Below are 16276 nucleotides of genomic sequence, written 5' to 3' on the forward strand. Positions count from 1 at the left end.
TATTTGTAAATAATTTTTTGCAACTAGTGTTTGTTGGGTCTACAAATTTCCTTCCGCCGTTTTCTATCGAGGTTGCAGGCTTTGTGAAAAAATTCCATAACATTTACGATTCAAAATATTGGCCACCGCTGGCCACTAATTTCTCCCGGCAGCATACGAATCCCGCGGCGGAAGAACTGCACGTCTTTTGACGAGATCCAATTCTGCAGTTGTTCACATGACCAGAAGTGACCGAGCGAGGTGGCGCAGTGGTTAGCACACTGGACTCGCATTCGGGAGGACGACGGTTCAATCCCGTCTCCAACCATCCTGATTTAGGTTTTCCGTGATTTCCCTAAATCGTTTCAGGCAAATGCCGGGATGGTTCCTTTGAAAGGGCACGGCCGATTTCCTTCCCGATCCTTCCCTAACCCGAGCTTGCGCTCCGTCTCTAATGACCTCGTTGTCGACGGGACGTTAAACACTAACCACCACCACCACCACCACCACCACCAGAAGTGATGGTCAGCTAGGCCGTGTGCCATTGATCGAAGGAGGTGGTAGTCAGGGAAAGCAATGTCCAGAGAACACAGCGGATGGGGTATCACTTCCTATGTCAAAGTTTTTAACGGATTTTGTGAAATGTCATGCTGAAAATCAACTTTTCATGTCTATCACTGTACTGTGGCTACTTGTCTTTCAGTGCTTGGCAGACACTTCAGCTGCTTTCTATAACTATCTCCTGTGATTGTTTCCGTCGGTTTTAGTAGCTTCGAAAACCTTCACTCTTTCATCGCCACGCCGGATTTAGACGTCAAAACCACCGGTCTTCAATCGTTGAAACCATTCTCGGCACTTTTTTTTTTTTTTTTTTTTACTAATACGTGCTTCACCACAGGTCTTACCCAGCATTTTGGGCCTCAGCCGCAGATTTCTTCATCTTAAAGTACAAAATTAAAACTTCCGCAGATGACGAGAACCGGGCTCTTAAGATGACACATTCAATAGAGAATAATTTTATGATAAAATCACAAATCGACAAATATTTTTATGCCGCTATGTTTATAAACATAGTGGAAACATAAACGGAAATGAAACATGGACGATAAATAGTTTAGACAAGAAGAGAACAGAAGCTTTCGAAATATGTTGCTACAGAAGAATGCTGAAGATCAGATGGGTAGATCACATAACCAGTGAGGTACTGATTAGAATTGGTGAGAAGAGAAATTAGTGGCACAACTTGAGTAGCAGAAGGGATCAGTTGGTAGGACATATTCTGAGGCATAAAGGGATCACCAATCTAGTATTGGAGGGCAGCGTGGAGGGGAAAAATCGTAGAGGAAGCCAAGACACTAAGGAGATTCAGGAGGATGGAGGTGGTTGCAGTAGGTACTGGAAGATGAAGCAGCTTGCACAGGATAGAGTAACAAGGAGAGCTGCATCAAATCAGTCTCTGCACTGAAAACAACAAAAACTTGTTTATAAAAGTCTAAGCTTAATGTATGACACTGAAGACTTTCCAGCTGCACAACCACTTGCAGCTACTGCCACCTATTGCAAAACGGCGGAAGCAGAGTTGTAGATCTAATGTATTTTGCACTACGCCTTGAGGGAAATGAGTCCCATTTTCAAGTGCGGTTTTCTCTGTGTATTATGTCATTCATGATGTTTTTGATAGTTGAGGTTCGGCATTGTTGTCTTCACTACAGTATATAAGAATGCCTAATTTTTAGTTACTGCCGAAATTTGAAACAATTACATAGTTTTCTTGTAGTCCATCTATTAAATAAAATTCTGTATATTTTCTGAATGCACGCTGCAGATGGAACACACCACCTGCTAGGTGTGCATTTCTGATAATGAACATTCTGAGTTATGTTTGTGTCAAGGGCTACATGCGCATTTGATTTCATTCGTGTGTGTTTCATTTATAATTTTAAGGTGCTTCATATGAAACGTTTTTGTGCAGGGTACTTAAGAGCGGTGAATCCTTTCGTGCACAGATTGCCAGATGAGAAGAAGGAAGACTTCCTTGCAGAAATACTGCGGCGTTGCTATGTCATGTATGCAGTCACGGTGGAACAGAACTATTTAACTGGAATGAAGTCGTACAGTTTCAACTATAGGTGTTTGACTGCACTGCTAATCAGACTCTAAAAACGACGTGGCTGCTTACTGCTGCAGTTGTGTATATACTGACAGTTACGTGCCGTTTGTCTTGGGTTTCAAGTTAACGACACTCAGTTTTCTTTTCCAAGTTTTACGACTTTGACGAAACTGTAACGGTCGTGAGCACTCACATTCATTCATTAAGCACTGTCTTGAAGAAAAAAAAACCCACCTCAGCGCTGCGATCACAGTTCATAGACCTTATTGTCAGATGTAATGTTTACTCAGTACTCTTCCGTTGAAAAGTAAGAAATAAGAAACCCAATTTCAACAAATTGTAACCCTACTATTGCTTTTGAAACAACCTCTCTCCTTAAGGTACGAGGTAAAAATTACAAATGTTAATGTGTGAAACCGTTCTCCATTAGTTGGTACTAGTTATGTTTGCCGTTTTAAGAATAAATAGTAGGCTCTTTCGTAGCTGAATTTGTATTACTGTTTTCACGACAAAAGTTTGTTTCGGTAAAGAAATACCCTGCAGTAATGAACACTGTTCTTCTTTTGTCTATTGTGACATCTATTGACGCAAAATCCGAAGCAGCAACGCCAGTATTAATGTGTAGCTCGATATCTTAAAAAATTAGTGCTGCACATTCAAATCTAAACACTAGCAACCGGGTTTGTAAGCTCTACATTTTAAGTTGGGTTTTCAGAGTTTGCTATTACCCTGTGCAAAGATTAATGCTCTTCCCAGTGAATCAACTGACATGTTTGAAATGCATGAAGCATGTAATATTGTATTTTTTATGTTTTTGATTAGCGATATTAAGTCACGTACGAAAATTGCGACCATTATCTAACAAATTTTTTTAAAACTTGTAATACTGATAATTAGGTCACAATAAAAATTGTCACTTGGTATTCAGTAATTCACATTGACGCGTTTCGAGCGTAATTCATCTGTCAAAAGACTACAGAAGTCAAAAGTATCAGATGAATAGAGATTTTCTAAAAGGGCAAACTTATGAACATACCTAAGAATAAAGGTTGAATTCTTCATACACGGTACGATCTCGTGTGAGCGAACTGCTCCAGTTCACAGTTAAGCATAAAGTGCATTATAGGGTAGAGTGTTAACAGTAATTACATCCAAATAGCGTGAGCACATGAGTGAAGTGAAGTGGCGCTACGAGTGACAAATGGAGGTACGATGACACAAGTGTGCTAATAATGAAAACAAGATATAAAAGAATAAATACTAAAGTTCACAAAACGTTAGAGCACAAAATAATGTTAAAAATATCACAAGTGGTCTTGAAAAATTATAAAAGGCAAACTGAAGAGCGTAAGTGGCGGTAAAAACTAAATGCTGTATAAATGAGAAATTGTAAAATTAAAAAAGAATTATAGCTATGATGGATATCCTACAGATATATGCCAAACGAAAACAATAAGGGGGTCAACGGGAATAACAAACAACGTGAACCAATATAATAGTACACACATTTAAAAAATCTGTGCCATATGACCGTAGAACAGTAGACCAAAAATAACTTTTTAAATTTACTTTGTTACAATAAATGTAAGAGAATGGGAAAAAGACAAAAGGAAGATTCAGACGATAAGAAGGAATGACAACGTGCCACGCATAAGGAAATCGCAGGGTGCGGAATGAAAGAGCAAGTGAGGCATAAAATTATGACAAGGCGCATAAATGAAACGAATAACAAATGCGTATGCAGCCATCGCATCATTCTGAACAGCCAAAGGCTATGCCATCAACAATCTGTCGAAAATATCAAACTATTGGCAAGCGGAGACACTCTTCATTAATCACGATAGAAGGGTTAGCTCAATATAAATTTCCAGCACCTCACGAATATAGTGTTCTCGTCCTTTACGTTCAACACGCAATATTTTCGTGCCCATTTTTGTAGGAGGTAGTGTGGCCTTCATTTTTCAGATGACAGCAAGAGCACTACTGTTTCTGTGATTGTTACCTATATCTAGTCGCAAACGCTGGGATTGCTGGTAGTTGGGAGCTCCAACGTTAGGTGCGTAATGGGTCCTCTTAGGTATGTGGCTGCAAGGGAGGGGGAGGAATCCATTATGCACTCTGTACGCACACCAGGAGGAGCCATTCCAGATGTGGAACGGGTGCTTCTGGACGCCATGAAGAGCACAGGGTGTAGGCAGCTGCAGGTGTTGCTTTGGATCGGAAGAGATTCTCTCTGGTTTCGGGCGGCTAGCTGAAGTAGTAAAGACTGTCAGTCTTGCTTGCGAGATTAAGGCGGAACTCACCATCTGTAGCATCGTCGACAAAACGGACTGTATTCCTTTGGTACAGAGCGGAATGGAGGGTCCAAATCAGAGGCTATGTATGGTTCTGCGACCGTGTAGGTTGCAGATACCTCGACTTGCTCTATGGCATGGTGGGTTTACGGGTTCTGCTAAGTAGGTCAGGAGTCCACTACACACAGGAAGCGGCTACACGGATACCAGGAGCTGTGTGAAGGGGACTGGGCGGTTTTTTTAGGTCAGTGTGTCTCGGGGAAGTGCAGAAAGGGCATCAATTTCAAAGAGCGCACGACGAACACAGGATGAGGGTAGACACAACAATCAGTATTACAGTTGTGATCTATCGTAGCTGTGCCGTAAAAGAACCAGAGCTCCAAACGCTAGCAGGAAGTACTGAATCTAAAATCGTTACGGGTACGGAAAGCTGGCTAAGGCCGGAAAAAAGTTCAACCGAACTTTTTACAAAGACTGACCGTGTTCAGAAAGGATCGTTTAAGTGGTGGTGGTGGTGGTGGTGGTGGTGGTGGTGGTGGTGGTGGTGGTGGTGGTGGTGGTGTGTTTATTACTGTTAGTAGTAGTTTACCTTGAAGTGAAATTGAAGCAGATAGTTCCTGTGAGTTAGTATGAGTAGAGGCTATACTTAACCGAAATACATTAACAATTTGTTCCTTTTCCGACCCTATGACTCAGACGATACACCCTCTGAACGGTTCATTTCAAATAGGATACCCCAATCACACTTATCGTTGGTTGGAAATTCAACCTATCTATATGTTGGCAAAAATACACGTCTAAAGTCGGTGGTACGTATAAACCGTCATCCAGATTGTAATGAGAGCCTTCTCAGGAAATTATTTTGAACACTTGGTTCAGGAGCACATTTAAAGTGTAATCTGTTGCGAAAACATACTTCACCTTTTAGCAACCAATAATCGTATACAAATAGGGAGCATCCTGACTGATATCGATTAGTGTCAACAAGGTTGTTGTAGCTAGACTGAATACTGTGAAATCCAAACTTACCTAAAATAAACTCAAAATACATCTATTTAAAAAGCAAAAAAAATTCTGTTGACACCTTCCTAAGAGACATCTCCATTCCTTCCAGTCTACCTAACCGTAGGCCAGATGTGGCTTAAACTCTAACAGTTTCGACGGCAATTGAGATATATACCAAATAAATTAATAAGAAATGGTAGTAATGCTCCATGGTACACAAAATACGTGAGAACACGGTTGCAGAAGCAACCAAAAAAGGCATGCCAAATGGAAAAAAGCAAAACCCCCCAAGACTGGCGAATTTTTACTGAAGCTCGAAGTTTACCATGAACTTCAGTGTGACATGCTGTTAAGTTTTCACAACGAAACTGCCTCGTAGTCTGACAGGAAACCCCAAGAGTTTGTTGTAGTACAAAAAGTTCGCCAGCGGAAAGACAATGCTTTCACTGAGCAACATCAACGATGTCAATATAATTGCGTAGGCTTCCGTGGCCAGAGTCAGTCGACGTAAGTTTTCTGGGTGTGGTACCGCGTCATAATGTATAAAACTACTGCTGCTGGAGAAAAACCAACGTTTCGGCCACGGTTGCAGCGGCCTCCTTCTGGGTCTACTGGTGGGTTTTAGCTATGCAGTGTCCCTTGTACTTTTGTTGTTGCTGTTCACTTCGCATGCAAATTACGACATAATTTTAAAAAGATAGTTCGTTTCATTCGTCACTTAAGGAAGGAAGAGAGGAAACTTCATTTTAATAGGCTGTTGTCTATTGGCTCTTGGGTTATGTGCCATGATTGGTCACCGTCGAATGAGAAGTTGGCTGCTTTTCATCAAATGCTGGACGTCGGCCGCGCGGCGGCAGTTACTTTCCGGTAGTGCTCGTGCCTCGTGTTGACAGTGCGGTCTGTTGGGCACTGATTGCTGGCAGCCAAGAAGGAGCAAGCCTCAGTTCATCCTCCCTATTCATGTTATTAGGGTGTTTAAGTATTTCGATAGCCCCTCTGATTTTGCGTTTCGTCATAACGGCTGCTTGGCCAACATACAGGCTTCGCTGAATTTTATTACTTTTCCAAAGTCGTGCTCACGTTCTGCCACTGCAGATTTGTTGTTGCCCTAGAAGAATATAGAGCTCATGTTCCCGAATGCGCGTTGCTATTGCCCTGCCGGTCTCGCTGATGTATGCCTCTCCACATTCGCATAATACCTTGCACACACCTGCATTACAGGGTAGTGTGTTAACAGTAATGACGTCCAAATAGCGTGAGCACATGAGTGAAGTGGCGCTACCAGTGACAAATGGAGGTACGATGAAACAAGCTCAGCTTCCTCGCTCAGCTTTCTCGCTCAGCTTTCCTCGCTCAGCTTTCCTCGCTCAGCTTTCCTCGCTCAGCTTTCCTCGCTCAGCTTTCCTCGCTCAGCTTTCCTCGCTCAGCTTTCCTCGCTCAGCTTTCCTCGCTCAGCTTTCCTCGCTCAGCTTTCCTCGCCCAGCTTTCCTCGCCCAGCTTTCCTCGCCCAGCTTTCCTCGCCCAGCTTTCCTCGCCCAGCTTTCCTCGCCCAGCTTTCCTCGCCCAGCTTTCCTCGCCCAGCTTTCCTCGCCCAGCTTTCCTCGCCCAGCTTTCCTCGCCCAGCTTTCCTCGCCCAGCTTTCCTCGCCCAGCTTTCCTCGCCCAGCTTTCCTCGCCCAGCTTTCCTCGCCCAGCTTTCCTCGCCCAGCTTTCCTCGCCCAGCTTTCCTCGCCCAGCTTTCCTCGCCCAGCTTTCCTCGCCCAGCTTTCCTCGCCCAGCTTTCCTCGCCCAGCTTTCCTCGCCCAGCTTTCCTCGCCCAGCTTTCCTCGCCCAGCTTTCCTCGCCCAGCTTTCCTCGCCCAGCTTTCCTCGCCCAGCTTTCCTCGCCCAGCTTTCCTCGCCCAGCTTTCCTCGCCCAGCTTTCCTCGCCCAGCTTTCCTCGCCCAGCTTTCCTCGCCCAGCTTTCCTCGCCCAGCTTTCCTCGCCCAGCTTTCCTCGCCCAGCTTTCCTCGCCCAGCTTTCCTCGCCCAGCTTTCCTCGCCCAGCTTTCCTCGCCCAGCTTTCCTCGCCCAGCTTTCCTCGCCCAGCTTTCCTCGCCCAGCTTTCCTCGCCCAGCTTTCCTCGCCCAGCTTTCCTCGCCCAGCTTTCCTCGCCCAGCTTTCCTCGCCCAGCTTTCCTCGCCCAGCTTTCCTCGCCCAGCTTTCCTCGCCCAGCTTTCCTCGCCCAGCTTTCCTCGCCCAGCTTTCCTCGCCCAGCTTTCCTCGCCCAGCTTTCCTCGCCCAGCTTTCCTCGCCCAGCTTTCCTCGCCCAGCTTTCCTCGCCCAGCTTTCCTCGCCCAGCTTTCCTCGCCCAGCTTTCCTCGCCCAGCTTTCCTCGCCCAGCTTTCCTCGCCCAGCTTTCCTCGCCCAGCTTTCCTCGCCCAGCTTTCCTCGCCCAGCTTTCCTCGCCCAGCTTTCCTCGCCCAGCTTTCCTCGCCCAGCTTTCCTCGCCCAGCTTTCCTCGCCCAGCTTTCCTCGCCCAGCTTTCCTCGCCCAGCTTTCCTCGCCCAGCTTTCCTCGCCCAGCTTTCCTCGCCCAGCTTTCCTCGCCCAGCTTTCCTCGCCCAGCTTTCCTCGCCCAGCTTTCCTCGCCCAGCTTTCCTCGCCCAGCTTTCCTCGCCCAGCTTTCCTCGCCCAGCTTTCCTCGCCCAGCTTTCCTCGCCCAGCTTTCCTCGCCCAGCTTTCCTCGCCCAGCTTTCCTCGCCCAGCTTTCCTCGCCCAGCTTTCCTCGCCCAGCTTTCCTCGCCCAGCTTTCCTCGCCCAGCTTTCCTCGCCCAGCTTTCCTCGCCCAGCTTTCCTCGCCCAGCTTTCCTCGCCCAGCTTTCCTCGCCCAGCTTTCCTCGCCCAGCTTTCCTCGCCCAGCTCTCGTTGACAAGGCTGTGTGGATCGACTTATGGCTGTATCCATTGGCTAGAAACGTTGTGCATAGCCTTTTAAGCTCGGGTGCTATGTTTTCAACATCTCTCAGGCACTGAGCACATATTGCCAAAGAAAGGATGACAGAGTTGTTCTGTGCTGAGTGATGGTAGGTTTGGGCATGCAGGTACCTCTCTGTATGTGTGGGCTTGAGATATACTCTGTGCCCCAGTGTGCCCTCCTTTGTCCTGTATACTTCCAAGTCTTGAGATTGAGTTGTACCATTCATCTCTGTTTCGAGTGTGAACTGTATCTTCCCATGCATGTTGTTCAAATATTCATGAGACATGTGTAGCTCTGTTTCAACATGAGGGCACATAGTGAACATGTCGTCCACATATCTGAACCAGCAACAGGGGTGTAAAGGAGCTGAAACAAGGGCCGTTGCTTCAAAGGCTTCCATAACATGTCGGCTGCCAGTGGAGATAGGGGAGACCCATTGCTACGCCATCTGTCTGCTCATAGTATTTCCTTGGCATTTGAAGTATGTTGAAGTCAGGCACAACTCAACCAGTACGTATGTCTGGTGGGACATGCTCCCTAAGGATGCAGATAACGCAATAAAACTGTAGTTTCAGAATATCAGCAAGACTGCAGAAAAGAGATAAAATTCAGCGAAGCCTGTGTTGGCCAAGCAGCCGGTTGTGACGAAACGCAATATCAGAGGGGCTATCAAAATACTTAAACACCCTAATAACATGAATAGGGAGTGTGGACTGAGGCTTGCTCCTTCTTGGCTGCCAGCAATCAGAGCCCAACAGACCGCACTGTGAACACGAGACACGAGAACTACTGGCGAGTAACAGCCGCTGCGCGGCCGACGTCCAGCATTTGGTAAACAGCAGCCAACTTCTCATTCGACGGTGACCACCAGTCACGGCACATAACGCAAGAGACAATAGACAACAGAGGCTACGTTCTCCCTCCACAGCAACAACCTATTAAAATAAAGTTCGCTCTCCTTCTTCCTTAAGTGACCAATGAAGCGAACCATCTTTTTAAAATTATGACGTAATGGCATGCACAGTGAACAGTAACAACAAATTATAAAGGACACTGCATAGTTGGAACGCACCAGTAGACCCAGGAGGAGGCCGTTGCAACCGTGGCCGAAACGTTGGTTTTTCTCCAGCAGCAGTAGTTTTATACATTAGGACGCGGTACCACATCCAGAAAGCTTTTATGTCGAACAACGGCGTTACTGATGAGTGCCACTAAATCAGTTATTAAACACGGGTTTCCAAAATTCCTCCACAAAAGACGACGAAGTAAATATTCCAGAATTTGAATCAAAAACTGCCAACATGAGTAACGTAGTAGATACCCTCGGCGTAGTGAAGCAGCTTGAAACACCTAAGGCAAGGCTTCCGGTTCATGTTGTGTATGTCAGGTTTTATTTTTAATTTTTTTTTTCAGGGTACGCTGACACAATAGCTCCATACTTAGCAAACATGTGGAACTGGTTTCTCGTTAAAAAATCTGTTCCTAAATATGGAAAGTTACATAAGTAACATAAATACTCAAGAAAGGAAACAGTGGTAATGCGCTAAATTACAGACCCTAACGTTGATTTGCTTTAGGATTTTGGAACATTTACTGTGCTCGAACGTTATTAACCACCGCGAAGAAAACACTTTGACAAATAGCCAACATGAATACAGGAAATATCGTTCTTGTGAAACACAACTAGCTCTTCATAAACATGAAGTAATGAGTGCTAACGACAGGGAATGTCAAACTGATTCCATATTTTTAAATTTCTGGAAGGTTTTGGCAGCGTTTCTCAGCAGCGACTTCTAATCAAATTGCGTGCCCATGGAGTACCATCTCAATTGCGTGCATGGCTTCGTGATTTCCTGTCAGAAATGTCACAGTTCATACATGGAGTAAAACAAAAGTAATATCTGGCGCTCCCCAAGGAAGTGTTACAGGCGCTCTGCTGTTCCTGATCTACATAAACGATTTAGGAGACAATCCTGGCAGCCCTCGTAGATTGTCTGCAGATGATCCTGTCATTTATCGGCCTGCAAAGTCATCAGACGATCAAAACAAATGTAAAATGATTTACACAAGATCCCTGTATGGTGCAAGAACCAGCCATTGACTTTCATTGACGAAAAGCGTGAAGTTGTCCTCAAGAATGCTAAAAGGAATCCGCAAAATCAAAATTTCAGTTCCTCGATAATCACACAATTATTTAAGGCTGTAAATTCAACTAAATACCTAGGGATTAGAGATACCTTAAGTTGGTACTGTCATGTAGATAATATGAGAAAAGCTAGTCCAAGACAGTGATTTATTGGCGGAACACTTAGCAAATGTAACACGTCTACTAGAGAGACTGCTCACACCACGCTTATCCGCCTTATTCTGGAGTATTGCTGTGTGGTGTGGGATCCGCATCAAATGAGACTGACCAATGACATCAAAAAATATGAAAGAAGGGCAGCTTCTTTTGAGTTATCGCCAAACAGGGGGGAGAGTGCCACGTATGTCCTATGTGATTTGCGGTGGCAGTCAATAAAACAAATGCGTTTTCCGCTACGGTTGGACCTTATCACGAAAATTTTCTCTTCAGAGTGTGAAAATATTTTGTTGGCGCCCACTTACATAGGGAGGAATTATCATAATAATAAAAGAAGCTCGCACGGAAAGCGATCGTTTCTCCCGCGCGCCGTTCGGGAGAGGAACGTTAGAGAAGTAGCTTGAAGGTGGTTCTATAAATCCTCTTCCAGAATTGGAGTAATTATCTAGATCTAAATATTGGTCCTATGTAGACACTACTGCACGAGTTACAATGAATTTTATACACCCCAGATTCTTTAAATTTATCTGGCGTACCGTCGTGGTAACGACGCAAGAGCGAACAGTTGGTCACATGTGTAAAAACCTATTTTCACATTAGCATTCTTAGAGACGTAACATATTGTATTACAGCAGGGACCAAAATAATACAGGTAGGTAGGTAGGTAGGTAGTATAACGATATGTTTACGTAATGAGTATACATAAACATACAGTTATAAACGTCCCCGTTCGTAGTCGCTAATTATAACAATATGTTTACTTTTGTGCTGTAACATATAGCTATAATCAGCGGTGGAAACATATTTGCGAACGCCGACCGTGTGCGGCTGATTCTTCTTTGATCGTCTGGTCAGTCGGAAGTTGCATTGCAGAGGAGAGTAAATGCCTATTCAAAATATAATTATTTTGGATAGCTCAACATGAATTTCCTAAGGGACCGTAGTTTATCATGCATTTACCAGTAGAATATGGCGCGGAGAAAGTATTTCGCCGCATGCAACTTCCGTCCGAACTCGACGAAAGAATTCGTGACTGTGAACACTCTATTTTGGCAGAAACATAAAGAAAATTAAATAACTTCATGAAGGAGTGAGACATAGATTCTATATTAAATAAATAGTCCATACACCAGTTCCAAAGTCTGAATTTATGGCAATTAATAGACGAACTTACACTGCAATGAAGGATTTAACATGGATGCCGTTTTGACTGGCACTTCTCTTAATGAAAACAATTCCTTCGACGTTTTCACATACACGTCGCACAATAAATCTACTACTAGGCACTTTTAGTATTATACATTCACTTTTCACAAAAACAATATTATTTTTAACGATAATAATACGGCGGCAAGACATGCGCGTCCGACACAAGTTACAGGAGACAAGACAAGAATGAGTAACTGTTCATCGAGAATATCTCGTACCTCAAAAAAAAAAAGTGTAAAAGTGTTCTTCTTCTCTGTCTGTTTTTCGCGCCGCGGTTTTCGAAGTCAATAACTCACTGCATCTCTGACGGCGCTTCGACAATAAACAAGTTTACGTCACAGGTCGTTCACCTTTTACATTCTCGCAACATTATTTGCTAACTGTAGCTGTTGCCGAGCGACTGCTCGATTAGTGAAAGATTTAAAATAAGACAATCACATAATGTTACAGTAGGTAGGTAGGTAGGTAGGTAGGTAGGCAGGCTTGGTACCGCTGTCTGTTCGATATTTTTCTGCCCATTGCACGGATGGTTTTCTTCATTGTAACCATTAGCTAGTCCAGCCTGAACTATATCGATCTTCGTTTGACAGCGTCTCAACTAAGATGCAGTTTAGCGAGTCTGCTGAACATAGAGCATAAGTGTGCTTGCTTATGAACGGGGGTAACAAGATTCCATATCGATAACAATACCAGTGGTAGCTGGGCAGACTTCAACCTTGCCTGGTTATCTGCAAATTCAAAAAATTTAAGCATCCTTGTTCTTCCATTTCCACAAAAAGTTTGATTTTATCGTGCATACGTTTGAGAGCGAGCGCAAAGTTCATCTCATTTTCTTCATTAAACCCATAAAGCACTAAAACGTTGCACAACATATCTGCTATAAACAAGTTACTTTTTATATCAGTAAGAGAACTGAAATTTTTTTCCTCGTGCTCGTTAATGTTTGCAATCGTACCTGAAAAACTGCTTCGTATGGCCAAACCATCATTTTGATAGTATATCATAGCATTAAAATTGAAATAGTCAAGATAGGGAGAGGCGTATTAACTCTAGCAAAACAAAAGCCTCATCCGCATTCAGTTTTCTAAATAGCAAGAGGTTCCTACATATAAGCTCAAGAGACTCATCACACGGAATGTTAGTGCACAAATTTGTGCTATCGAAGGATGCAAGAAGTACACCTTCGGAAACGTGTCTATATTTTATCATAAGAATAAACCAGGTTTAAACATACACAAACGCGATGATCAGCCAGTAGCCGTAGCTCATGTACACTGGCGTTACGCTCTTGAAAGTAGGTCCTACTTATGTATTAACTGAAGAGCCAAAGAAACTGACACACCTCCCTAATACTGTGTAAGGCCCAGTGCCGCAACATGACGTGGCATGGACTCGACTAATGCCTGAAGTAGTTCCGGAGGGAACTGACACTATGAATCCTGCAGGGCTGCCCATAAATCCGTAAGAGTACGAGGACGTGGAAATCTCTTCTGAACAGCACGTTGCCAGCCATCCCAGATATGCTCAGTAATGTTCATGCCTGCGGAGTTTAGTGGCCAGCGGATGTGTTTAAACTTAGAAGTGTTCCTGGAGCCATCCTGTAGCAATTCTGGACGTGTCGGGTGTCGCATTGTCCTGGTGGAATTGCTAAAGTCCGTCGGAGTGCACAATGAACATGAATGGATGCAGGTGGATCAGGCAGGATGCTCACGTACGTGTCACCAGTCGCATTCGTATCTAGACGTATCAGGAGTCTCCTATGACTCAAACTGCACACGCCCCACACCATTACAGAACCTCCACCAGCTTGTACAGTCCCCTATTTACATGCAGGCTCCATGGATTCTACTACGGGTTGTCTCCATACCCGTTCATGTCCATCCGCTCGATACAATTTTAAACGAGACTCGTTCAACCAGGCAGCAGGTTTCCAGTCATAAACAGTGCAAAGTCGGTGTTGACGGATCCAGGCGAGGCATAGAGCTTTGTGTCGTGCAGTCATCAAGGGTACACGAGTGAGTCTTCCGCTCCGAAAGCCCATATCGATTATCTTTCGTTGAATGATTCGCACGCTGACACTTATTGATGGTCCAGCATTGAATTCTGCAGCAATTCCCGGAAGGTCTGCACTTCTGTCACGTTGAACGATTGTCTTCAGTTGTCGTTGGTCCCGTTCTTGTAGGATCTTTTCCCGGCCGCAGCGCTGCCGGAGATTTGATGTTTTACTTGATTCCTGATATTCACGGTACACTCATGAAATGATCGTATGGGAAAGTCTCCACTTCATCGCTACCTCGGAGATGCTGTGCCCCATCGCTTGTACGCCGAGTGTAATACTACGTTCAAACTCCTTTAAATCTTGATAACTTGCCATTGTAGGAGCCGTAACAGATCTAACAACTGCGCCACACACTTGTTGCCGAATGTAGGGCCGTATTCTACCTGTTTACATCTCTCTGTACTTAAATACGCATGCCTTTACCAGTTTCTTTGGCGCTTCAGTGTAGATATCTTATTACTATGTGACGGTTAATGAAACTTAAAAATACTCTAATGTACTAACAACCTCGAAGTTTTTCTTAATGGCACCTGAGCTATGTAATTTTTATTTAAAAATTAGTGTACAGTAGCAGTCTCTGTGGGGTTGTTCTGATTGTCACGCTGTTAATAGGTAGTGTGAAAGTGGCTGACGTTGCTAACTGCTACAAAGTGAAACACGCGCCTGTAACAACGTTAAAACGTGGCAGAGACAGGTTGTTTTGAATGTTTTTTCACAAGTTTACAGAAACTGACTTGGAAGTTTTCCGAGAAACTGCATTTAGTGTGGTTAAAGCGGTTTTCTTTTAATTTTTTCTTATGGTATGCACAACTGAATCGGTAGCGACGTACTAAGGTAACCTGGTACAGTCCATGAGTCAGTGGTTCCAATCTTACGTTAGTCTTTATCTTTTTTCGTTCAGTGTGGAATACCTACATCCCATAAACGTAAAATTCATCAAATGTTGGTTAATTTACACATCTACTCATTTTTACGAAAAATGCTCGTCTTTTAGTTTCTAATTAATGCATGCAAAAATCCAGTTTTCATAGCAGAATTCTTAATTAACGACATTTATAAAAAGATTGTTTAAGATTATTTAAATAAAGAAAATGCAGCTAATTTCTTACAACAAAAATGAAAATCAATTACTCTTCATTTGTACTATTTCCATTGTTTTATACCGCATATTTGGTCTCATTCAGGCCAGTGATAAACGTTGTAGAAGCATGAAAAAAAATTTTCACAGCATCGAGCACACCATGCAAACGCTGCACGTCGCCACTGCCAGTGTACCACTGCAATATGAACCAAACAGAACTGACCTGGAACCAAGTTAAGGGATTTGCTGCTCGACAGAAGACATTTTAGCTGCCAGACATACTGAAGCTAATGGAAGAAGCTTTGTCACGTCACTGCCGAACGCTGGCGAGGTTCAAAATCGTAGGCTACGTCGAAAGGGGAGACAAAATGTGGCGCTTGGGTGGCTTCGGGGATTCTGTTGTTGATAGACTCGTTATCAACGTCGTAGATGGCAGTTCCAGTACTGAAAAGTATTTCTCGGATTCAAATACGAGAGTTCAGAGATTGCCAGACAACTGCCACTGCTTCAGTATTAATCTATACGGTAAAATCCCTGCAATAAGCTTTTGCATCACACACAGATCACTCAGAAAAATTGCCCTGTGTTTAAGTTAGTATTGTAATTAAAAAGAGAGATGAAAATTCCTATGTTAGCTGAGAATATTTCATGTTATGAAGCACGTCTGATCCCCTAAGAAGCGTGCGGTATTGCTGGAGTTTTGCCGAACATTATTTCACTCTCCTTGAAAATGAAAATCAAAACTTCGTTTCTCTGCTTGTCACTTTTTACGTCTTAATTTCAACTTCCCACATCACTGCAGGGTAGTTGGACCAGCTCGCTGAACAGTGCTGTCAAAAGTTAAATGGTTTTCCGGTGCTACGACTCATGCGCGTAACGCGTAGCATAAAGCGTGACCTTACAATCGTACTCGACTGTACGAGTCACAGCTTGGCTTCCGCTCTACGTGAAACGAAGCCCAGTGAAATTCCAGCGAACGTGGAACGTGGTGTAACATTTATATCAGGTTTGTTCTGATAATGAACTCAGTATAGTTATCATTGACTTTTCATAGCGATTAGCACACTTGTTTCGCCAGACCTCCATTTGTCACTCGTAGCGCGGCTTTACTCATGTAGTAACACTATCTGGAGGTCATTCCTGTTACCTTGCTACCTTGTAATGCATTTAACCTCAACTGCAGTCTGGAGTAATTAGATTACACATGACACCGTACTGTGTGTGAAGAATTCGACCTTCCTCCTTAGCTTCTTAGGTACGTTCAAAGATTTGCCTGTGTCTTA

At 43.9% G+C, this 16276-nt stretch overlaps 1 protein-coding gene across 1 annotated transcript in view; it reads left to right on the forward strand.

The window, feature by feature from the left end:
- Positions 1 to 2139, forward strand: part of LOC126160939 (juvenile hormone acid O-methyltransferase-like) — a 58589-nt gene extending 56450 nt beyond the window's left edge. The window contains exon 5 of the mRNA XM_049916941.1: positions 1952 to 2139. Within this exon, the coding sequence (XP_049772898.1) occupies positions 1952 to 2139 (188 nt within the window). The remainder of the gene's footprint in view (positions 1 to 1951) is intronic.
- Positions 2140 to 16276: the final 14137 nt, after the last annotated feature.

Source organism: Schistocerca cancellata, chromosome 2, assembly GCF_023864275.1.
Source record: "Schistocerca cancellata isolate TAMUIC-IGC-003103 chromosome 2, iqSchCanc2.1, whole genome shotgun sequence".
In the NCBI taxonomy this organism is placed as follows: domain Eukaryota; kingdom Metazoa; phylum Arthropoda; class Insecta; order Orthoptera; family Acrididae; genus Schistocerca; species Schistocerca cancellata.